General features: G+C 41.5%; 2 protein-coding genes across 3 annotated transcripts; one reads left to right on the forward strand and one right to left on the reverse strand.

Moving 5' to 3' along the window:
* Window positions 1–507: 507 nt before the first annotated feature.
* zer1 (zyg-11 related, cell cycle regulator) lies at window positions 508–13,621 on the reverse strand. Of its 2 annotated transcripts, none has more exons than XM_060049904.1 (16): window positions 13,462–13,621; window positions 12,328–12,508; window positions 12,063–12,213; window positions 10,388–10,842; window positions 9,173–9,346; window positions 8,235–8,349; window positions 7,543–7,689; window positions 6,606–6,779; window positions 5,752–5,967; window positions 4,868–4,909; window positions 4,656–4,775; window positions 3,979–4,094; window positions 3,331–3,519; window positions 2,472–2,569; window positions 2,136–2,238; window positions 508–1,786 (listed from the first exon to the last, which is right to left on the reverse strand). In XM_060049904.1, the coding sequence occupies exons 2-16, from the start codon at window positions 12,492–12,494 to the stop codon at window positions 1,699–1,701; spliced, it is 2,355 nt and encodes a 784-aa protein (XP_059905887.1). In that variant the 5' UTR covers window positions 12,495–12,508; window positions 13,462–13,621; the 3' UTR covers window positions 508–1,698. The 2 variants fall into 2 exon arrangements, with proteins under 2 accessions (XP_059905887.1, XP_059905888.1); XM_060049905.1 differs by lacking the exon at window positions 13,462–13,621 and adding an exon at window positions 13,239–13,420.
* Window positions 13,622–15,158: 1,537 nt separating this feature from the next.
* On the forward strand, window positions 15,159–24,476 carry tbc1d13 (TBC1 domain family, member 13). Its single transcript, XM_060049909.1, has 12 exons — window positions 15,159–15,293; window positions 17,902–17,975; window positions 18,080–18,120; window positions 18,382–18,443; window positions 18,693–18,792; window positions 19,081–19,163; window positions 19,540–19,699; window positions 19,872–20,082; window positions 20,213–20,376; window positions 20,860–21,020; window positions 21,120–21,177; window positions 21,865–24,476. The coding sequence occupies exons 1-12, from the start codon at window positions 15,268–15,270 to the stop codon at window positions 21,928–21,930; spliced, it is 1,206 nt and encodes a 401-aa protein (XP_059905892.1). The 5' UTR covers window positions 15,159–15,267; the 3' UTR covers window positions 21,931–24,476.
* Window positions 24,477–24,606: the final 130 nt, after the last annotated feature.

The raw sequence follows: 24,606 nt of genomic DNA on the forward strand, positions 1-24,606 counted from the left end.
GAAAATGGAATCCTAAATGGTGGGGCTTTTGGATAGTGTGAATGTGAATGTCTTACAATCAAAGCGATATGAACATAAATACCTGATAAATTGCTAGCACAGAGTTTCTTCATCTCTCTATGCAGAGATATTAAGTATGAACCAAATCATTAGCCAAAAATAACTAACTATTGAAACCATAAATAAGTGAACCATCCATATAAATACTAGAGCCAAACTTAGTGCGTTTGTAAGAGCAGGACAGTCATGTATGTGCTTTCAGAATTATTCTAAACATACATTCAAAATATGGAATCCAAATTCAGCTCATAGATACAATGACTATATATATACGTATATAGGCGGCAACTGTACCATCTGCATGCGTGACTGTGGGCTTTTCCTTTGTGGTTTAAGGGTCCTTCATTTATGAAAAATAAGCATGTGTGAGTTTGTGTATAGTTGACATGCATGTGTAAAATTGACCATGCAACTGTAAACGTAATTCAAGGAGACCGTCAAGGTTAATGAAGGAACTTCGGTTTGGGTATTTATTTTAGATACGTTTCAAACGAATTTTCTCACTGTTGAGATGGCAACGATCAAAGATTTCAGGTGTTGTACTAGCTTTCCAGGGCTCTGCAGTATTGCTGCCAGTAACAACAACAAAATAACATAGGTACAATGTTAGCAAATATAAGCTAGGTTCACCCTTATTGAGAACTAGTCGTATAAAAGATCCGTGTTGACCATCTAAGATGACTAGATTACACTTATTTATTTTATTCCTTAGCGTCAATAAAATCTAAATAAATTTAAATACAGTCATGAAAATCAAGAGTTGACAGTTATATTATAAACCATACACACATGGAAAAAAAAAAAGGGTGGGACAGTACATGAAATATTTACATATATCACAAAGAACGCCATTATTTCAACTCTTATCACAATAATAATAAAAGGCGGGGCGTGTTCGCCCCCTTGCAATCACACCCGCCCTCCCTCAATCCATCCAATCCACACCCAACAGCACCCTGCCAAATAACGGCTTATTCTCTTCAATCGAGTGTAGTGGTGGGCTCCACATTCCTACAGATGAAGAGGACAGGTTGGGGGGGCTTCTCCGTGAGTGTGACGTTGCTGCTGATGGGGCCGCGATAATGATGGGGCTGCAGACTACGGGGTCATGAGCCCTCCTACACAGCTGATAGGGATGGGGTTGGGGGGGGGGGGGGGATCCGCTTCTGTTGCCATGGAGTCGAACGCCATGCCATGTCAAGTAAGCGCCTCTTTTTGACTTTCTCTCTCCTCCATCTCACACACACGCTCACACACACACACACACGCTCACACACACACACACACGCTCACACACACACACACACACACACACACACCCCCCGCTCCAGATTGCACCCGGTTGAAGATCCAAATGAGCAGCTCTCCCTCCTTCTTACACACAGAAACACGCAACACAAACTGCTCCCAGTTGAAGAGATACATATGTGCAGCAAAAATAAGCACACCCACTCACAAATACACACCATGCACATCTTAAATCCATAATAGTCAAATCATGGTGCGTGTCCATCCAAATAGCGTTGTGATTCAGGTGTCCACAGAATGTTTCTGCTCTACAGAGAAAAATGCACACGGCTGTTGGCCCCAGTGAAGGGGTCCTATGTTGGTTTAGCTTGAAATGCGATGGGGGCTCCCTTAGGCCTGCTGTGCGTTCGCTACCTCCTGACCCTGGTTGATCTCCATGGGCTCCTCCTTGAAGTTTTCACATTGCTCCATTACTTTTCTGCAACACGAACAAAGAGAAAAATACAACGGGTGAAATATGTCCTTTGACACGAATGGAAGTATTTCAACCAATGTGCTTAGCCACGGAGAGAACCATCTGGGTTTCAATCATGTGATCTGATGCTCCAGATTTCAAGCCACCATCTGGGTGGTTTGTGCCCAAAATGAATAATAAGACTACCACACACCCAGATTAGATTTTATTATTCAAGATTTTTAGTGTAGAACAATTAAAGGGGGGTTTAATAATGGTGAAAAGGTACCATTATGGCTTACAACTTGGAATGTGATCAACATCATGTGAAAGGTTTCTATATTTGCATTGGTTTATTTCGTTTTTTGTTTACCTTGCCATGTCCTTTGTGTCGTCATGGGAGCTATCCAGTTCAAGAACCTGCTCCAAAAGAGCTATTCCTCCCTCCTTTATCAGCAGGGGGCAGTATTTACTCGCTGGAGAGAGAAATACAATTTTAAAAACAAACGGTAGTTGCTTTAGCACGTCTATATCATCTCAAAATAAAGTTGAATACAGTTCTCGCCAAACATTCATTCAGTCATTGCATTAGAAATATTGAGAAGTTCTGTTCACGTTATGGCCCGAGTATATAGAGATAAACAACGTAATATATTTGAAATTGAAAAGGGTTGTAATAGATGCGTGATGAAGGGTCTAGGATACTCACGATAAACAGATATTAGGTTGAAGAGGGCCCAGGTAGCCCAGTGCTGGCTAACTGGAGCGATACCCTGAGGTAAGAGTCGCAGGATGGGCTCAAAAGACCTGAGCAACACATAGCAGATAGAAGGCATTGATTGAACAGTAAGTGGGTGCAACGCATGGCCGGATTTTAAACCTTATCTACATGAAATGGTCCTAAAAATGCCTGCATTGCAGAGTACCTGACGCAGAATCATGAACTCTGACCCGTTGCTTGTGTAATGAAAAAGAACAAACCAAACCCCTCTATTTATGTATATATTTATGAGACTTTTAGTTACAATTGTTATCGGATGCTCGAGTTGAAACTCGGCTCAGCGTTAATTTTCCACAAGCTGATCAGTGTTTTGTAAGGGTGACCTCAAAAAGGCTAACGGAAACTGTGTGACGCCCGTAGTGTTCGGTTGAGGTGGAAACAGCCCCGCCCAGTCTGTGTAATGTCAAACTGAATTATGAGGTGAAACGACCCAAAAATTATGATCAAGGTAGCACTGTGCTTCATTTTAATTTTACTGCATTTATTTAGCGCTTTTATCCAAAGCGCTTCACAACATTGCCTGACATTCACCCATTCATGCACACATTCACACAAAGACGGCGGAGTCAACCATGCAAGACGACAGCCAGCTCGTCGGGAGCAGTTAGGGTTGGGTGCCTTGCTCAGGGACACCTCGACACTCTGCTGGGACGAGACGGGGATCGAACTAGCAACCTTGCGGTTACTAGCCAACCCGCTCTACCTCTTGAGCTAATGCCACCCCGTGCTACCTGGGAGAAAAAGGAAAACGACCAATCGGCTTAGCTTCCTTCGCGCGACCTCTGACCTGTAGTTGATGTTGCGGCGGGAGGTGACGTCCCAGCTGCGGATGGCGTCCAGCATCTTATTCATGACCGTGTCCCGCAGCGGCTCCTCCATGCCCCACACGTCGGGCCCGTCGAACATGATGTGGGACAGGACCCCGCAGGCGTTGTAGGACACCTCGATCCCGTCCGCCTCGCTGTCCAGCAGGTTACTGTGGAGGGCGGAGGTGTTGGTGGGATGGGTTCATAGCCTCTTTAAATGCCATTCATAATTTAAAAAGGGAGAGTACACTTTTTCTTTTTTTTACTGAAACTTCCACACGACAATAAGCTTCTACCACTGGACCGTGGAATCCTAGCGACGTGTGGCATCATGCTCATAATGCAAATCCTCAACATCCATCCCTTTATGAAGATAAATTGGTCTATAGTATATACAGGCTCGCCCATGAACCCATATCATGAGCGCATATAAAACACAGTTTGATATCGCTCCAAGGAGATTATTCCCAGGAATACTTATAATGTGTGCATATAATCTTGCTCACCTTCCGTTCCTTTCAATAACAGAATATCTTTAAGTACTATCATATCAGGACTTTTTTTGATGTTAAATCCCAGTACTCTCTTAAAGGGTCTGTAAAAGGGTCCTGTAATGGGCCCTTCAGTACCTGAACACGGTGATGAACTGTGGGGTGAGCAGCTGTGGCCTCAGGGCTCGGACCTCCGCGACATTACCCAGAAGCCCCAGCATGTTACGGTGGAGCTCCTGCTTGTCCGGAAACTCCTGGAAGGATGAGCAATGAGTTGTCTGTTTATTACCCATTATGTTTTGAAACAAAAATACATGAATGAATTCCTCAATAGTTCTCACTGAACGTCAATGACTGTCACTACGAGACAGTCAAGCTAGACAACAATGGTCAGCATTTCAGCAACTTGATTAAGAACCATTTGATCAGGGCCGCAGTAAACTAGCTATGATGCAACAGAAAACGAAACCATCGGCACGAATTGCCAACCGTTGACGAGCCTGCGTTTTGACCAGTCATGAGGGTCACCGGTGTAACTGAGGGCATTGCAAAATGCCCCACGGAAGTAGAAGTAAACAGTCTATTTTCAAGCTGCACAATATGACACCCCCACTGATTTGGTCATGGCTCACACTTCAGGTCAAGGAAAACATGTTATGTTTTGGCTCCAGCTAGGAACTACCTTTTAGGTTCAAAACCAATCAATATGTTCTTTAAATCGGAATGTAACCCGTTACATGTCGATGGAAAAAGGGGCATTAGTAAACAAGTCAAACGAAGGCAGAAAAGCATGGAGGAAATGAAAAGACGCTTACTTCTAGACATTCCAGGAAGAGACTCATGCCCCGGCAGTTCAGGAACATCTGGCAGTTGTCGGGCGTCTCGTCTGTGATGTTCCACAGCGCGCTCCAGGAGAACTCCATCACCTGGTCACACTGAGACAAACAAAGCCATGGGACTCAACACACTGGTCACGAGTCCTGGGGCTTACAGGAGTAGTTAGGCCGGCGAGGAGGTCACCACTCACCATTCTGCTCTGCAGCTTCTTCTGGATCAGGTTCAACATCGTCTGATGAGAGGAAGTACATACGCAAGATGTCAACGAATCATGGAGAGTAACAATACATGTGAGAGTCATGCGTCACCAGTTATTTTGATTCAATTTCAAAATGAACCAAAAAAAATTCTATCCCTTTAACTTGTGGTTGTGTTGCTTGGCAGAAAGAATCTAAAGAAACATTATGAACTGAGTTTCAGTTGGCTGCCTAATATCTTAACTCATACTGCATCATAGAAGAGTACCAAACCCTAGAACAAAAAGCCGAAGACTCAAACCTGATCCTGATATAAAACCCTAACCCTATTACCAAAATTCAGACAACAAAACCTTAGTACCAAACAATAGAACAAACTAGAAAATGCATTTCCTGGAGAGAATGCGGTGAGTGCTGTAGTACAAAGTGAGGTTGAAATGAAGGGATTTTAACAAAAGTTCAAAAGTCTAAATGGAGTAAACAATGTTAACATGCACACCATTTAAGAAAATGTAAATGGTTGGAAACAAATAAAGTGACAGCTGAATGAAAAACGCAAAGCATTGCTAAAAATGTCAAATTAATTTAACTGAAGAATCTGAAATGTCAAATGAATTGCCTTGCACTGCTGGTGTGTGTGTGTGTGTGTGTGTGTGTGTGTGTGTGTGTGTGTGTGTGTGTGTGTGTGTGTGTGTGTGTGTGTGTGTGTGTGTGTGTGTGTGTGTGTGTGTATGTGTGTGTGTATGTGTGTGTGTATGTGTGTGTGTGTGTGTGTGTGTGTGTGTGTGTCTTGCTTTGTACATCTGGTCTTTGACCTATTGTGGCCGCTATAAAACACAACATACAATTTGTACACCCTCATAAATGAAAACAGCACCTTGACGAAGCCCATCTTGCCCACAGCCTCCTTGTGGTGGTTGTCCACCTGGCAGACCAGCGCGTTGCAGAGGTGCACGGCGATCCTCTGGATGGACTCCTCCTGGCGGGCCGGCTCCAGGATCTTCAGCAGCAGCTGGTTCACCCGGCTGTACTGGAACTCCAGCTCCTCAGGGATGCTGAAGTTGCACAGCGTCAGGCAGCAGTTCCTCTGCACCTGTGGGGGGGGGGGGGGGGGGGAGGACGGACCTTACTGTACACGCCCACGCTATGGATCGTGTGTGGGTCAAAACCAGTCAAAGAATGAGGGATTTACTAGAGATAATGACCTCAAGGTCGTTTTTTAACGTTTATACCGTACAGGGTTTGACCATGCACAGTTCTTCCTAAAATAGATTTGCATAGGCAGTTTTCCTACATTTTTCTTTGGACAATATCAGCTTTTGTAATGCACACGTCAAGTGCACTTGTCTATTGACAAATACGGTTGATTCTAAGACTAGTTGGTACATTCTGCGGCGGCGCTTTGAAATGCCCATCTGGGACGATGCACAAAGGGCTGATTATAGTTCCACATCAGAGCAACGCCAGGATCACGCAGACCCTCCGACGCAGACCCTCCGACGCAGCAGTGAAACTGTTTTGGTTCTGCGTCGAGGTTTTAGTGAGCGGACCAATCACAGCCCTTGCTGCTGCGTCGCCTCGACGCAAGGTTCCACGTTTTTGGGAGGCGCCCGTCAGGCCCTTGCGGTGGACGCAAGGAGGGTCCGCAAGGACGTTGCGTCGCCGTGGAACCACAATCGGCCCCCTAAGAGCAGCGTCTCATCTGGGGGGTCTCTGGGGTGGAGCACTTACGGTGACCTCCTGGTACTGCTCCATGCCGTTCAGCACCACCTGGATGACCTGCCGCCGCAGACGCACGCTCTGGTCGTTGCGGTAGTCCGTGTTGGTCAGGTAGAAGAGCGCCGCGCTGCCCGTCACCTGGATGCTCTTGTCGTACTTGTGGCACTTTAGCGCGGCGATCACCAGCTGGCCATGAAGAGGAACGCACAGAGAGGAACGCGTGCAAGACGTGAGTACGATTTGAGTGGTAGGAGGAGAGAGACAGAGCAGAGAGAAAAGGGAGGCGGGCAAGATTTTGACACTAAACAGCCACAAATAACAGGGGTCCCTGCCTGGCTCCCACGTGTTTCTCTGGCATTGAAAGGTGTTGCATTTCACGCACCTGTGAGGAACCGATCAGCAGACGCCGTAAACCGTTGGCTCACACAGAGGCAAGTGCAGTCAACTTGAAATACAGATTAATTACTGATGGATGGCTATGCTACTTCTAACAAATGACACTCCAACGATAGCTCTGTAATCTAATCGACAGCATCTTTCAAGTGTAAATTAACCACCTGGTAATAACCACCAATTCGAAAACTATGACTTAAGATGGAGGTTAGGAAGGGGAGGTGTTGTCCCCAAGGTTACGACCCACGGCTACTTTGTAATGCTTTTTTTTTTTAAGCGAGTATGTGAGTCTAATTCGTGTTATATGACCCGGGGCTCCATAGACCAGGTGGTTTGGTGGTGTTGGGGGTGGCGGTGTTGGGGGGTGGTGTTGTTGTTGTTGTTTGTTGGGTTTTTGGCGGCGGTGGTGGTGGGCGTTGAAGAAGTTGGTTGTGTTGTTGTTGGTGGTTGTGGTGGAGGCGGCAGCGGTGGTGTTGAAGGTTGTGGTGGTGGTGATGTTGAAGGAGGTGGTGGTGTTGTTGGTGGTGGTGGTGCTGGGTGGAGGTTCTGGGCGTACCTGCAGGGCTCGGAGCAGCTGGCTGCAGTGCTGTATCCTGGCGATGTCAAACAGCTGGTTGATGGCGCGGTGGGCCAGCTCGGGCCGGAACTCCGTGTACGCCTCGATGGCGTTCAGGACCTGGTCCTCGTTCTTCGACCCGGTCACCTGACGGACAACACACACATCAGATCTGATCCCTGGGTAACGTGAACATAAGCTATACATTATACGCCTACTGTACTTTCGATTACTAGTACACTAGGTACACTACACTAGGAAGTGTTACGCAAATAAAGAAGCTGATACATTACTTAGCCGCTAGATACATCTTCACTTGTTGATTTCACACTTCATATATAACGTAGGGCTAAGAAATAATGATCAAATAAAGATTGAATATACACTTTGTTGGCCTCTTATACCATATTTTCCCTTCTCTCTACAGATAAGATAAACGTTCGTATTAAAAGGCTATGTAGTATAGTATCTAATCTTGGATTTATATTGACTCTTGGAAGATGGCCTCAATATTATTTTAAATAAATTTCATTCAATTAAATTCACGCACGCACGCACTCGCCATTAAACATACAATCAATTGTGGTTAAGTGATGATGTGTTACAGAAAGCCAAAGGTCTGTTCACACTGATGGCTGTCGGGTATTGGATAACACCTAAACAACTAGTTTCTGCCCACCCATAACCTTTACCTTATATGCGGGGATATGTGTCACGTTACATAGCGTGGTGTCGTATAAACCCAGAAACTGTAGAGGTCTCTTCAGCTCTTGGAAGGGATAGATGCTGCTTTTGCAGGGCTCCGTGCTGTAAGGATTAATGGAAATACGTTCATGTCAACAATTGAATAAGCATGGCATTGTAAACGATGATATTAGCCTCTGTAGCACACATAATAAGATCACAGCTAACAATTATACATTTTTTCCAAATTTTGAACGAATCAACTGAGTGGCAATTAAAACATTGCTTTGGGCTATGGTTACTTGTACTAGACACAACTTCAAGTGTAATTCCGGCGAAAGTTAACACAGGGTCTTTGTTTTGGCATGTAAACCATCAAATAAGCCCTCCCGCTAGCGTAGTGGGAGGGCTACCATAAATAATATTATCTATTATATTATTTACGGTAGCCGGTAATCGACTTGTGTGGACTTCCAGGAGACATGGACCTACCGGTAAGGCACAGACTTGGATAGCTGTCTTTTTTTAAATACTCCCGCTACGCTTACTAAGTTGTTGATGCTTCTTTTTATGTGTAGGAACCCTAATCATTCTACTCCAGAGGTTTGGTGCTATTTTAGTGGTTAAAAAATGTTGATTTTGTGGCGTTCGCTGTGCCCCTAGTGAAAAACATTGAAGCCAAACATTGCGCCGGGCAAATTCTATACCCGATACAGATACATTTTTCAATGAAAAATTTATCTGGAGGGCTTATTTGATAGGTTTACATGCCAAAACAAAGAACCACGGCTACATTTTCGCCAGAATTACACTTTAAAAGACCCCAATCGTGCTTAGAAAAAAACAACCAAATATTTAAATACCAAAAGCATAAACCTACACTTTCTTTCGTTTACTTAATAAATTACACAACCTATGAATGTAGGGCGTGGTTGCCGGGGGTTACCTGGCCCGCCCCATAGCGTCTTTGACGTGGGGGACGGTGCAGTTGTCCAGCATGACGTGGCCCGAGATGTCCAGGGACACCAGGTTGACCAGCCGCTGGGCGATGGCCGTGAGAATCTTCCTGGTCATCTTGAACTTGGACGTGCGCCTGCTCTCTCTGGAAACGTCCAGATGCCTGGGGAACGCATTGAGAAGATGCTGTCGGGTCAATATCAGGAAATACACACACACACACATATATATATATATATATAGCGTTCTGTTTTTTTACATAGAGGAACACTTAATTTGTGAATGGTGATTCGAAATGTCATTAGCAATACCTACATTACGCTGAATAACTACTGATGTGTATATCATTAGTGCACTTCCCCCAAAAACATAAAACATTTAAGTCGGCATTATGCCGACTTTAGGAATAACATAATTTAGGTTGATGCTAATGAACATTAGGGCCAGGAAAAATATGAATATTATTGATACTAATGTCCCCTGCTCAACATAGGTCTCACAAAGGCTAATTGCCACACTATTATGTTTGACCTTTTACATTTCGTTGTAATGTTTGACCTCTTTCTTCTCATTGTAATTCTTTATTTACTTAGTATTATGCAGATTCAAAGTCTACTTTCAAACGCCTGTGTTCGGTGCAACAACAACCGTTGCCTGTATAAATACTGGATGATCAATGTAATAACTGCACTCCCTTATTAATTACAACAACACGGTAGATCTACTGCCAATCATCCGCTCAGCTCCTAAGATCACATAGATCAGTGTCACAAACACCTTGGTAGAGTGCTTTTGTGAGCCTCGTGGTTGTTAAGTATTCTCTATCGTTGTTGGCAGAGAAAGTGTTCTTAAATCAGCTAACCAGAATCTGAATCTGATTGACCATGCAGACCCCACATTATGGTTCTCCATTCCTTATCATGGATTATCCCCTCATCAGACACGGCAGCTTTAAGTCAATGTATTTCAGGATTTGGTTAAGCTGCATTTTCAACCTCGTTTCTAATGCGAGACATGGCAAAACAAAGATTAGGTTACGGTATATTTACGTTGATCCGGGGATTGACAGCGCAACCATCCTCTCCCTCAGTACGGCGTATCGCTCACAAATAAAATCCAACGATGCATGAACAAAGAGAACGACCCCCGACCTCCTGTGGAGGGTTACTGCAGTGGCGGGGGGGGGGGGGGGGGGGGGTCTTACCTCAGCTTGCCCAGCTCCAGCAGGGTCCCGACCAGCTCCTCCGACATGTCCACGTTGTAGAGCACCAGCGACGCCATGCGCTCCTTCCACTGCGTCAGGAAGGCGGCCCGGGCCAGCTGCACGCCCGAGAGGTCCAGCGAGGTGAGCGCCGTCAGCGTCTTCAGCAGCGGCTCCACGTCGATCTCGTCCGGCAGGCCGCCCAGGTTGAGCAGGCGCAGGCGGCCGAAGCCCTCGAAGTTAAAGTCCTTCTCCAGCGCCTGCCGCGACACGGGGTTGGCCAGGTCGTCCTCCTCGTTGTCCTCGCCGCACGCCAGCGGGGCGCCACCCTTGCGGTAGAAGATGTTGCTGCAGCCGAACAGGCACAGGGACACCAGGGTGTCCTTGAAGCAGCCCAGCGTCTTGAGGCTGCGGGCCGACACGTTGCTGCAGTAGGTCAGGTGGAGCTTGATCAGGTCCTGATGGGAGGGGGGGGGGGGGTTAGATCATTCCTTATGAATAGCCTCTTCAGATAATACACTTTTATTTATTTTTTATTATTATTATCATATCTTTAGCTTTAAACATTCTGTGTGTAACCTTGGGATATACACAATGTCTTAAAATGTTATTTTATACACACATTAAGCTCCAGTTTTATTCTAGTTAAGGAAAAGTAAGTTTAGTTTCATGTTCAGTTCATTTGTGCTGTCTTGGTGTTTTCACGTTTTTTTTTAATATAGACTTTGGCTTTTTTTTTTTGGAAGAGTCGGCCAATACGGCAAGAAGAGTGAGATTAACACTTTTCAGCGCCAAAAACATGTTGCTCATTGTCATTTCAAATCAACGAAATAATGTTGTATCGAGTAGTGTTTAATTTCTAATGTAAAATAGGAGGGTCCATAATATTCTAGAAACATTTTGCAATTCACAAATGTGACCTACAGGAAATAACAGCGAGATGAACCTTTTGTGTGCCTTGACCACAAAGCAATTAATACGGTTTATATTTTCTGTGGTTGCCAGGCCACAAGATCTGAAGCCATCTAGTGGCCAAACCAAATGAATGCCATAATTCTACTGAACTCAAAAGTTTGCTTTACTTTTTGTTTGCTTGAACTATGGCGTTTTATGGTCCCTTGCATTTGGTGTGGACACCACTATTGCCCGTTAGATATAAATCATGAGGTGTTGTTTTATTATTAGCTTTTTGTTATTTTCTCTTGCTTTTTTATGAATATTTACATTTATCAACAAATGAACAAATTATCTCAATCCAATGCTAAAAAAACAATAATAACCCTTCCTCTGCAGTGAATTATTGGCCGCCAAGTTAAGATCTTGAGGTCTCACAAACTCTTTTGCTAACTACTTGTTTGTCCAACTCCACGATTGTCCTAGTTATTAATCGTTCATAATTCTAAGTAATGAATAATACTGCTAAATTCTATTTTTTGCAACAAAGGTTATATTCATAACGGAGACCAGAATTTAACTGCGACTGTATTAATGTTTTTGGATTAAAATACCATTTATATGAGGTAAATAAGCAGAGGTAGTGGTCACTGGGTACATATTCCCACTCAACCTATTACCATTCATTTGACCCTTCATCAGCTCATATACAAATATAATAAAAAGTCTAATATTGAATAGGAAATGTTTGTTTGTAGATCAATATTCTTGGGTGTCACCTTACCTGTTTTCTAATGGCTTCCAAGTCTCTGTCGCGTACAAAATCCTCTCTGAGCTGTACTCTTGTGAGTCTTGTGCTTCTGGGGTCTGAAAATAACTGGAAAAAACTTTCCTGTGGCTCAAAGTTACTGTCTGTGTGAACCAAGTCCATATACCTGTTGATAAAAAAAAAGTAACAAAATGTAACTTTGTATCAAAACACTTGTTGGCCATTTCTGGCAAAAAACTATTTCACACATTATATATATCTGGCAAATTCCTATACTTACGTGTTGACCAGCTTATCACAGATTTCACTAGGAAGAAAGATGTCTGAGCGCAGACAAAGCTTATTTCTGTATCCTTGGTAACACATGGTCTTCCTAAGGTTCCTCAGGCAGAAGACTGTTGCTAAAGCCATGAGGCTGTCTGGGTCGTCTCCTGTTTTTGCTGCCATATTAGCTTCTCCCTCTGGTACAGATCAAAGACAGGGTAGCAAAGAAGAACCTAGGAGTTATAAACTAACAACATTCACATTGCAGGCACTAGGGCACAATCATTTATTTGTACTGCCAAATGACTCATGAACGAGTTGTACATGCATCTATCAAAATAACGAAGTCATATTTGATTAACACATTTGGCAATCAGGATGATAAAGTTATAAGCCTCACCACTTCAATGTATAACAGCAAAACCGCTGCAACAATATCCATACTACCTTCTGTAATTACAGAACTGCTTTAATAATTTATAATCCCTACTATAATAAATGTGAAAATTATAAAATGGTTATGGCTTTTCGGCACAATCTTTATCTAGTTTAGAATACCATTTAAAAGTGAATACAATTAGACTGTTATGCCCTCTCAAAACTGCTTTTGCTTAAATTAATAATACATATTATTTTTGCATTACACTCTTCTTACATTCACATCAATGGATTCTGCCATAATGGTTGATAACCGTTAATGAACTTGTCTGATATAATAATTTAACAGTATACCTGCTGTACCTGTCCTGTGATTCAATAGCTCGCTAGCTAAAACATCAAGAGAGTGAACATACAGGCAGACTATTAAGTGAGCTAGCTAGCTGGTTAGCTAGAATGTAGAATAAAAGCGCATATTATCATTATTAGCGTTAGATACCAACGACTCTTGTAAGCCTTCTTAGCCAAAACAACCTTAATCAATATCACCTATCGCTGTTTGAAGTTAAACCACGACGTGCCGATACGATGTCATCTGTATCATATATATACTAGCTTTCGGCTAACGTTGACTTTTGCTACTATAAGCGTCGCCTGCTACTTGGTAAGCTAGCGACCGATAGACTAGTGAGCTTAGTATAAATGTTCTGGGAGACGAGAGCATGATCGGTCAACTCTTCATTGTTGCAGAATTAACCAGTAAGCACTCTACCTTAGCTTTCGCCAAGGCTGGATACCTTGTTGAGTGCTGTTAGATATATTTTCATCAGTCTCCACTCATCTGATTTTCGTTTTCGTCCCGATGTCAACAAACAGACTCCTCCTCTTCCACCTCTTCCATCACCTCACCCGCCCCCCTCCTGCTCTACCTTTTCCTACTTTCTATTTCCGTCACTTGTTTATGGTTGAAAATAATAACATAAGTATCGAATGCACATCTGGCGTGCGAGTCGCTTAGGATACGGTTAGGTTATGCTGCACGGTAGGCCCTGTGTCTTTCTCGTGCCAAGTAACCTTGCGTTGACCCTATATATCGTATGGACCCTACATATGGATATAACTATTATAGTTGGCAGAGCTGTCATTTAGCCGACCTGTCTGCGTTTCCATCAATATGGCTGTTCATCCCTAAAGTTAAATGCATCATTTACATCCACGTTCCATAAAAGTAACTTCCTCACTTTAGTTTGAAAAGGCCTGCTATTATCATTATCGAGTCATTGAGGAACAAAACATTGCCTTGCAATGCTACATCAGTAGCCTACACAATGAAATGGATTACTTGCTCAAACGATGAAAAAAAACAAAACATTTTAAAGTCCTACACCAATAGGCCTACATCTTAGCAACTTAATTTCCCTACAAATAGGAAGACATTCATTTTATTTCAAATAAAGTGATCATATTTATTTTCTCCAAACGTACAAACAGATTATGGTAACAGACTGCTATATTAAAAAAAAAAAATTGACTCAGCACCACAGCAATAATCCTTAGGGACAATTCAATTGTAGGCCTGTAAGAGCAAGAAAGGTGAGGGAAGACAATGGCTTTAGAGAGTTGTAAATAGCTTCTGGTAAATAGTCAATATAGTCTATGCAAAGCATGTCTTTAATAAGTCTAGTTCAAAATGTATCTAGACCATGGATCACATTATTTACTTCACCTCTCCAACACAATTTGAAGACATTGTTTCCATGTAACTTCCATGAAGAGCAGCGGATAGCTTCATCCCATGACAAGGTTTCCTTTTATATAATTAGTCTTAGGCCCTTTGATGAGTAAAGGCACAGATATGCTACAGAGTGTCTTTAAAGATGTCTATACAATGCCATGTATTTCTCAAATGGGGTTGCGCATTCGCAGTTGGCTTTGCATGATTGCTACTTGGAAATGTCTGCAATGTATTGTTTTAAGTTGTTTTTATCTTGCTTATAAAACATGTTTAAAAATAATTCCTCCTTAATAAAAAGAAGTGTGGTAAAAAAATACCAAAATGGGAACAGTGATGCACTATGTTCCTTACCATCCATAGTACCATCCATTTAATAGGCCTATATATATACTCCAAATAACATGCACATACATTGTATATTAGTTGTACTTTATTCCGACCCCAAAATATGTTTTGCTGTGAAAGGGATACTTAGCTGAAAAAATATCCTATAAAGAATTGCAAACAAATAGTTTGAGAACCACTACTACAACTACATCTTTATATAATTAAAGCATTTGGGCAATGTAATAATACACAATCAAATGGTAACCTATCTCTAATACAGGTTAAACTGCTTACAAAAGATTATTAACAAGGCCGTTATTTTAGCAGAGCAATGAATTATCATCATCAAATTATTTATTTGTTTACCTATACAGCTGACCTACACAGCCCAAACTTTCTAGATGAAGACGGAAGTGATCCTAAGATTTCGAATCGGAGTCACCGCCTCGTACGATCATTAATCTCATTCATGGTAGCGACGGCTGTTAAAGGAGACCGTCACAGCTTGCCGTAGACATGTCTACTTCGAAACATCGAAACAGGTGAGACAATGATGAATATGTATTCATTAATGTAGGGTTTGATTATGATACTATAGTGTTAGTCAGAAACCACCATGCACGCTATGATCTGGTTTACCAGCCACTATGTGTACTACTATATACGCTATAGTGTTGCTAACATTAGCAATAGCTCTTACCTCAGCTTTGTTGGTACACTTGCTAGTGCTGTCACAGCTAGCAAACTGAATGTGTCTTTTTCCAAGCATGTCATTTTTTGCATTTGCAGTCCAATAACGATACACGAAAAATGTAAATTGCACAATAAGGAGCCTTGCTTGCTGATTCTTTGCTATCTTTGTGTACGTTTAGCTAGCTATCGTGATGATAACACATCAGCTGACTGACAAATCAGCAATTCCTGAAGTTTGACACGAGACTGGCTGACGCGGCCGTTGTGTTTCTGTCTTAAGATCACAGTAAAATATGATTGCTCATTGGACTGGCCCTAGTTACATGCATGCATATACTTCATCATTGGTTTGCTAACCTTTTGTTTACTCACTACAACGAAACAGCTAACTTTATTGGATATGTGTAACGTTGGGCTTTTAAAAACACCATGCATCTGTGATCACAATATTATCGCATCGCATTACATAAGGAAATTAATAAGGAATGAAATTGAAGTGGTGGCATTCTGATCAAACCGGTTTTGACATTAATATTTATTGAAGACATATTTGACCATGCTAATTCAGCGAAACAATAAACAAGGCCTCCTTCTCCGTTACCTTGAAAACCCCTACTTAGCCCTACTTAGTTGGCCCATTGATTGATTGATTGATGATGACTACGCCAATTGAGGGAACACGAGTAAGCTTGTATTTCCGTCAAACTACCTATTTGATACTTGATCGCAACGGGTCTTTATAGCCTGTGGCTACTTCTCTCACAATCACGCTGAATATATGCCTACTGGGAGTATTATACCCCCTTGTTGTCAGATAAACGTGAAATGTTTGTTGATTATATGACTAGAATTTTACCATCAAATGTTATCTGTTGCGTCAGTAATGACAAAGTATAATGGTGTCTGTGCCATACATCTGACCTGTAGAAACAGATAAATTGTCTTGCAATGCGTCAAGCAAATTAGTCTAAGACAATGTCTTATAAATATGTCCCCCTTGTATGATATCTACTGTGCAACATGTTTTTTTTTTTTCCATTTTTGTGGCATAGTCGATTCCAATGACCACAGATGGAGTATGATGACCTAAACTAGAACAATCCCTGCTTGTTGTGCACTGGGGCTCAAGTTTCACTTGGGAGTGTTTTTCTGCCTCAATTGGTACCAAGAAGTCTCATCAAAGCAATTATGGCAAACAAGGTCTAACCTTTGTTTTAAAGGCAGATGGCTGCTGTGACTCATTGAAAGGTAGCATTGGGGGAAGGAGATTCAAATCACAAGGTTCAAGCTACTGAAAAGTATTAAGGGTGTAGGACCCATGAGAAGGGTTTTTGTCATGGGGCCGAGAGTAACAAGGATTGCCCTTGGTGCTGGTTCAACAGAAAGAAACCCTCTTGGATTATTTGTATTTGGGAGGGAGATAATGTTTCAGAGTTTGAAGGTATTATTAATAGCATCACCAAAGCACAAACACATTTCTGTGAATGTCTTCGTTGGAAAGTATACCTGCTGCTTTAGTTAGCCAGCCTCACTCTGCCATTTTATTAGATGCACGTTGGTCCTACTGCACATTAACCTTACACAGTGAATCATGTGGTTGGAACTTGATAGATAATGCATGCAGGCAGGGTCAAGAGTGTCAGCTGTTGCTCAACTCAACATCAGAATGGTCTAAGTTGATTGCGCTATGACACACTGGGAGACGGATGGTAGAGATGGGGAAGGGACGTTTCCAGCATCTCAACCTTGTTCCAGACAGTCTGCATCTCAGGCGAAATACTAATATGCTAATAAGGAGGATGAGCATGGGCACATTGTACAGAGTATGAATGAGGTTAAAATGGAAGGGAGCACATGGTGTAATTGCAAAGGAACTACACGCATCTCTATAACTTTCTATTGGCCCTTCTAAAGGGAAAACGCTCAAAATGAAGAACGTCCAGTAAAATCATTGCAGTACCTGACTAGTTTACAAGGATGATGAGGGAGTTGTTTTTTTTTGGGCAAAAAGGATGTTTGGCTCCATATTGTCTGTTTTATTAAGACTTTTTATGAAGATTTAACAAGGCAACCAAGCTTGCTGTAATGATGGGTCATATTCATTGTGTGTTGTTTCTATGTTTAGGACGTTGTGTACACTTCTAAATTATTCATTGATCAATCGAAATAAATATATTTTATTGAATTATTCAACAGTGAGATAATAAATAGTTGTTGGTTGCAGCAAACCAAAACACATTGAGCCCTCATGTGTTTTGTACCACTGCTTTCATAAAATAGTACAACTGTTTGTGTTAATTGTGTAAAGAATGAGTTTGGCTATAACTATAATATATATATATATATATATATATATATATATATATGATGATCAGACCAGTATGTATGCTACATGTCTGATGCAGTTGATTTTAACTTTATAATTGTTATATTATATATTTAATATTTCTTTTTCAGAGTACAGGAATTCAAAGTGGCCTTGGGTGAAAAGCAGATTGACTCAAAGGCACTTCAGGAACTGTGCTTCAGTGGTAATTCGAATACCTTACTGTAATGCACATTTATATTATTCTGATGCACATTGTATGTTTATTTAAATTTTTAATGATCTGTTTTGATTAACTTGTTCACCAAGGTATCCCTTTTGAAGGAGGCATTCGAGCAGTATGTTGGAAAGTAAGCATTTCTTTTGGTTCTTATTAATTGTTATTCTTGTTAAAGGTGGGGCCTGTATTCTGACTAGTTATGATATTGAATAGATTTGTATCTGAGGTGAATGTAATTAGGTTTAACATCCCATGATAGGTGTTTTTAAATAGAAAATTACATGGAGCAAATATGTTTACCCCATGCAAATGTTGTAATGCTTTGGGTACAAGTTAAATTGGCAAAAACAATGTTGATAAACATGTGCATCATTTGCTTGTCTTTTGGTAGATTCTTCTTAACTATCTACCTTTTGACCAGACAGTATGGGACTCTTTCCTCACAAAGCAGAGGTAATCAAAACATGTGTTGACTCGTTCAAAGGCTGTCAAAACATACTATCACAACCGCTGTTCCCTTTGCACTTACGATCTGATACACTTAATTCATTAAATAATGGATGATCATTTTAACATTATTTACTGTCAAAATGAACTGTCGGATTAAAAAATCGGTGACAGACAGAACATGGAAAATTCCAGGATTTACTTTACTTTCGTATTTCCTCAACGGTCACTTTGTGTGTTCTGATACCCTTCCAGAGAGGTGTATTCACAGTTTCTAAAGGAGATGATCATTCAGCCTGGCATTGCGAAAGCCAACCTGGGACTGAACAGGGAAGACGTGACTATGGAGGATCACGTGAGTCCACTCTTTTCTGTGTGGAACCATTGTACCTGTTCTCCTGAGCATTTCTGCATCAAGCCTTTGCCATTCTGCAGCACTGCGACACTGTTATCAACCTTGTAGCACACATTAGATGCTGTTTGATGTTGAAACGACTCTTAGCGGTTACTGAAAGCTGTTTACACTACACTGCCCACATCCTCCTTCGCCTCATAATGCGCTGAAGCCACTTGTTGGCTTCCCCTGAGTAAACATACTAGCGCCACTTATGAGTAATGCAATCGTTTTTGTGTTGACTTTCAGCCTCTAAATCCAAACCCAGACAGCAGGTGGAATAACTACTTCAAAGATAATGAAGTCCTGCTACAAATTGATAAAGATGTCAGGTAAGTTTGTAGTAGCTAGACTTTGGCAATCATACTGGATTATTGAATAGTTTCTTGCCAGTCATTACTTTCAATTCATCTGTGATGAAACTGACTGTTTGACGGCCAGGTTCTAAGTTTGTTCACAGCCAACCTGTCGGCATCTTTTGAGCAAGATACCTCAAATCTTCCCTGCTCATTAAATCTTGTATATCTCGTTATCTTTATTATTACCTGTTGGTCGTTTTGGATAAAGTATTGTCCTAAATCTTGTGAACTTTCGTGTTCACATGATACAAAATTCATTAACCCTCAGTATTTATTTTCTGCGGGGAATGAGGACAAGCCTCTTCGTCCCAGAAAAGCACTTTACGTTGTTTAAAATGTGTGTCTGCAGGCGGTTGTACCCCGACATGGCCTTCTTCCAGCGCGCTACGGACTACCCCTGCCAGCTGATCTTGGACCCTCAGAATGACTATGAGACTCTGAGGCGGCGCGTGGAACAGACCACCCTCAAAGCACAGACCGTCAACCGCAACCGCAGCGGGGTCACCAACGTGAGTGGCATGTTCTGCAGGATGCGGTTACACATCGGATACCCGGTTCATAACCGGGTTGCTTGAGTACCATGTAAACACTGAAGCCTGGTTAAAACCCCGAAAACCTGTGGTGCTGGGGTTTGGTTCTCCGTGGCACGCTCCTATTCCCCATTGGGTTCTCTGTGTACAGGTGAGTTCTCCGGGCAAGTCTCTGAACCTCTATCCATCCAACGAGTACGAGGTGCTGCCCAACGGCAGTGAAGCACACTGGGAGGTGGTCGAACGCATCCTCTTCATCTACGCCAAACTCAACCCCGGCATCGCCTACGTTCAGGGCATGAACGAGATCGTCGGGCCAATTTATTATACATTCGCCACAGACCCAAACGATGAATGGAAAGGTCGGTGGTGAAAAACTACCGTTTTGGATAAAACCATTTCTAAAAAGAAATATGAAAAAAGGCGTATTATTATTTTTCGTAATTCTTTTGATTTATAATGAATGTTCCTGCTGTGCTCTTAATGTTTCAGAGCATGCTGAGGCGGACACATTCTTCTGTTTCACTAACTTGATGTCGGAGAACAGGGACAACTTCATCAAGAGCCTGGATGACTCCCAGTGTGGCATCACCTTTAAGATGGAGAGCGTTTATTCCATGCTCAAAGACAAGGACATGGAACTCTATCTGAAGTTGGTAAGAAACTCTTATCCTCCACCAACACGCATGCACAACTCTCTCTTTATAAAATGAAAGGAGGAAAGGGAAAGAATTCAGTTTGTGTTCACCCTCTCTGCAATGAGAGGGGATACGTGTGGTGACTAGAATGTGGGTGAGCAGGAAATGTGAGTGGCTTTTATAGTTGCCTTGATGACGCAAGCAGCTTTCAGTGAGATGAAAACTGTATTCGTATTTTGGCTGAAGCAAGTTGGTTCTATTTTTGATACTGAGGTGGAAACCTCTGAAAATGGTTATAATGACTCAGTGTGTGTGTGTGTGTGTCACACTCTTTTTGAGTCATATATTGACTAAAATGCATCCAAAGTTGACCTGCTGTATATGGGCGAGGATGGGTTATTCAGTCTGTTCAAAAAAATAAAAGCAACCAATAAAAAGTACCGAACCATTTCATTCATAAATGTTCCACCTACAATTGTTTCTTGGCCTCCTACCCAACAGCAGGAGCAGAACATCAAGCCCCAGTACTTCACCTTCCGTTGGCTGACCCTGCTGCTGTCCCAGGAGTTCCTCCTGCCCGACGTCATCCGCATCTGGGACTCCCTGTTCTCCGACCAGGACCGCTTCCACTTCCTCATCCTCGTCTGCTGCGCCATGCTCATGTGAGGCTCCACCGCCTCTTCGCCTGACATGAGCAATCGATATGTTTTGCCTTTGTGGTCTCAGTCCTAATTGTGTTGGCGCTTTCTTTCCGTCCACAGACTGATCCGTGATCAGTTGCTAGCCGGAGACTTCACAATCAATATGAGGTTGCTGCAGGTAAGAATGTCTTTGAGTACTTTATGCTTTTCTTCAGTGGCGCGCGGTTACTCGGATGTGCTGATGCTCTCAGCGGTAATTCTTTGGCCTCTACTCACCTCGGGAGCGACACTGAGCATGAAGGCGTTGCGTCACATCACGTGGTGTTTCTTTTTGACCTGCTCCCCCGGACACGTCAGTGTTGCGTCGAGAGCCAGAGGAGTTTAAAGGAGAATACAGAATAAACAACTAATGAGTGCTCAGCTATACATGTTTTTTTCATTGTTGTCTAACATTCACAAGTGGGTCGTGCATACAGTAGATGTTCAGTAATTTAACAAGCCAATGTTTTCATTGCCGAACGGCCAAACAAACTCACCTGAAGCTCCAAGGACCTCACCGTTTGTCATACGTGTTGACCTTTTTTAAATTGTCCTGACCAATGTCTGGGGTTGTACAACTCTGGATGTATTTCTTTTGAAATTGAAACTATCGAGAAGATTCAAAACGCTGTTACGCTTTCGTGCCCAGTCTGGCAGGGGGTTAAGAGTTTCAAAGTGAATGTTATTTTCTGGAATAAAGATATAACCATTAGGTATTGATCGCTTCCTTTTTTGGGACCACTGATGATAAGTCTTATTCATCAACTTTAAATAGATTTTTAATCATGTATTTTACGTGATACACTCTTTGTACTTTTTACTCCAGGATTACCCTATCACGGATGTGCACACCATCTTGGCCAAGGCCAAAGAGCTGCAGGATCACTCGTAACACTCTTTCCCCTCAGCCCCTTAGCCCCTTCTACTTGGTAGGTGGGATGCTCGATCTTTAAAATAGTTCCGATGTTATTGTTCAAGGACTTCATCAGTGAAGACATTGGACAGGCTTGGCAAGGCCGCTGCACTGCTTTTCTTTCCTGTTAGCCAATTCTTTGGTGTTTAACTTGCTACCTTGATGTCCAATGGAAGTGGTTCTGGGTAAAAGACGGCACACGATTGGTCGCAGTTGCATTATGGGAGAAAAAGGCTGAGAAGCACATGGGCCTCCTTCTCCTTATTTGATCCTTCCCACGGAGACGTATTATCTCCAACTGATCTTCTGTACTATCTTCCCGATAGTAGTTACATTGACGTCGTAATTCCAACCTCAATTTTTCTGAGAATTTGCATAATAATCGACATTGGAGTCAAATCAACCCAAAGCTTTCTGCTTCAGATTATTTTTTATCAGATGGGTGTTGTTCAATCCTTTGGATTGCACAGTAAAGCATGTTTGTTCTTTTTAGGTGTTTTTTGTCTTGTTTTTTTACATTTTAACTTTTATATTTCAGGAATGTTTATGCCTCATTTGTTTAATGCTGTGTACCAGTAAAGACGGTAGACGTACTGTCTTGTAAGAATAAAAAGGTGTTAGTAATGGCCTATTTATTGCTTTGTTGAATATAATCCGTTTGATGTAACTTTAAATGGTTAAACTCGTAACCACTTTTATTTGATAGCCAATGTGTTTTTTATTCTTCAGTAATACCCATTTAGTGATAACCTCTGTAGAAGTAGGATTTAGCCATTTTTATTTTCAGACATGATAGAAATTGTGTTATTAAACATGCAGAGCATTTTATTAGAAAAGACGAGTGCCACATCCATTGTTACCCATTCTTTGGATTAAATACCACAGAACAACTATGTGACCGATAACGATGTTTGCAACGGTTCACAACAGACGCAAACAAAGCCTTTGCCCATGCAGGAAAACCTAACCAAGCAACCCGGTAAAGTTTATGACTCGAGACCAAGAAATCCTTCTTACTCCATTACGTCTGCTTCCTCGTAAACAGGGTTTGAGGCTGTGGTCTTCAATGTATTACCTCCAGTGTTCTTAAGGTGTTCCTTTCATTCAGTCACTTGGTGGAGTTCTCAACTAATTGCCTTCCAATGAGAGGAGATGGTCTTGAGTAGCCATTCATGCCAATTCATCTCAATCCTTCTGCATTTACCGCTGTAACTGGAAATCCTTGTTAATGCATTTATAAATGTATTGTTTGAAGCCAGAACCAAACTGATACGATGATGATTTGGTGCCAGAGCTTTGCCAATATTAATTAGCAAGTTACACACAAAGCCCATTGGAACATAAAACTAAATTGTTCAAAATTAGTAACAATGACAATGTTCATATAAATGCCTAATGCACAGGAAATAATAAAACGTGTGCCTCTCATCTTTAAAAGGTTACTGAACTTTGTATGGGAAAACGTGACTTGGTTGCCTTGGATTATAATTTTGCTGTAACCTTATACACATTTAGCTTTTTATTTCAGAATTTGGAGTCAAATAGCTTTACAAATATGGGGTATTTAATGTTGTGGCATATATATTGTAACTTGTGTTTATTAACTAACTTTATGTATATTTGTAAATTGTCACTACTCGAACTATTCATTCACTAAATGTAAGCCACAAATACATGTTGTTCTCTGATCTAAATATGAAGGTATTCTATGTTGCAATAAAATGCCATTTTAGCATCTAATGTAACTACAAGCAGGGTATAACTGGATTACAGCTCCCATACTTCCACTTGAAGTCATAATTTTTTTTATTTGTTGATGGTGTTTCAAATTTAAAGTGACAGCGTTTTGTCTGATGCCAATAGACTCAAAACGTTGTAATTTGCCTGTTACTTTATTAAACACTCAATTAAATGCGCAGTTGAACAACACTTCACTTGCCCTTTCAGTTTTTCTCGGAAATAATTTCAGCCATTTAATTATCCCGTCATAGAGTTGGTCCTGTAAGGACTCTAAATATAAAGTTCAAAGTCCTTTGGTTCAATAACTCTGATCAGTTCTGGCTTATTTTGGTTTAGGAATCCATCTTTATCATAGTTCCACCACAGGTGAGCGAATGTTACATTTCTCAATTACTTGAGACTGTCTTTTCTGCGCAAACACTCAAATTATACCTGCTATTTAAGTCAATCTATGTCAATCCATCTGTCCAAATAGGCCTACATCTGATTCAAAATACAGTCCTACAATGTGGAACATTTAAATATGAATATTTGTTTTCATGTCTTTGCAATAATTCCAAAAATGAATTTATGTGAAATAGTCATGTGCAAATGTATTATTTTTGCGATTAAGTCCTTTGTTTTTTGTTCGACACTTTTATTGTATTTTTTGTTTTTTTAATGTAATTTGTTGTAATTTGCATGGTTACATTTTGTAAGCACAGTTTTTGTAAAGTTATTGACACTTTGCATATGTTTTTCTTACAATGTTGCAAATTCACATTAAATTAATAATGATGCATGAAGCTTGTCTTTTTATTTAGTTATTAATGGCAACAGCGAAAACACCTTGTTGATAGCTTACTTACTAGACCCTGGTTTAATTAAAATCGGTATAAATCTGGCTGAAATACATTCATTAACTACCACACATAA

The sequence above is a fragment of the Gadus macrocephalus genome, chromosome 4, assembly GCF_031168955.1.
Source record: "Gadus macrocephalus chromosome 4, ASM3116895v1".
Taxonomy (NCBI): domain Eukaryota; kingdom Metazoa; phylum Chordata; class Actinopteri; order Gadiformes; family Gadidae; genus Gadus; species Gadus macrocephalus.

Bases quoted from the DNA above. Each gene is read 5' to 3' on its own strand.
- zer1 (XM_060049904.1), bottom strand. From the start codon at position 12,494: ATGGCAGCAAAAACAGGAGACGACCCAGACAGCCTCATGGCTTTAGCA. The intron at 12,214-12,327 runs GTAAGTATAGGA...TTTTATCAACAG, and splicing joins TGTGATAAGCTGGTCAACAC to GTATATGGACTTGGTTCACA. The intron at 4,095-4,655 runs GTAAGCGTCTTT...TCATCCTTCCAG, and splicing joins TCTTCCTGGAATGTCTAGAA to GAGTTTCCGGACAAGCAGGA.
- tbc1d13 (XM_060049909.1), top strand. From the start codon at position 15,268: ATGTCTACTTCGAAACATCGAAACAG. The intron at 15,294-17,901 runs GTGAGACAATGA...TTTCTTTTTCAG, and splicing joins ACTTCGAAACATCGAAACAG to AGTACAGGAATTCAAAGTGG. The intron at 20,377-20,859 runs GTAAGAAACTCT...CCTACCCAACAG, and splicing joins TGGAACTCTATCTGAAGTTG to CAGGAGCAGAACATCAAGCC.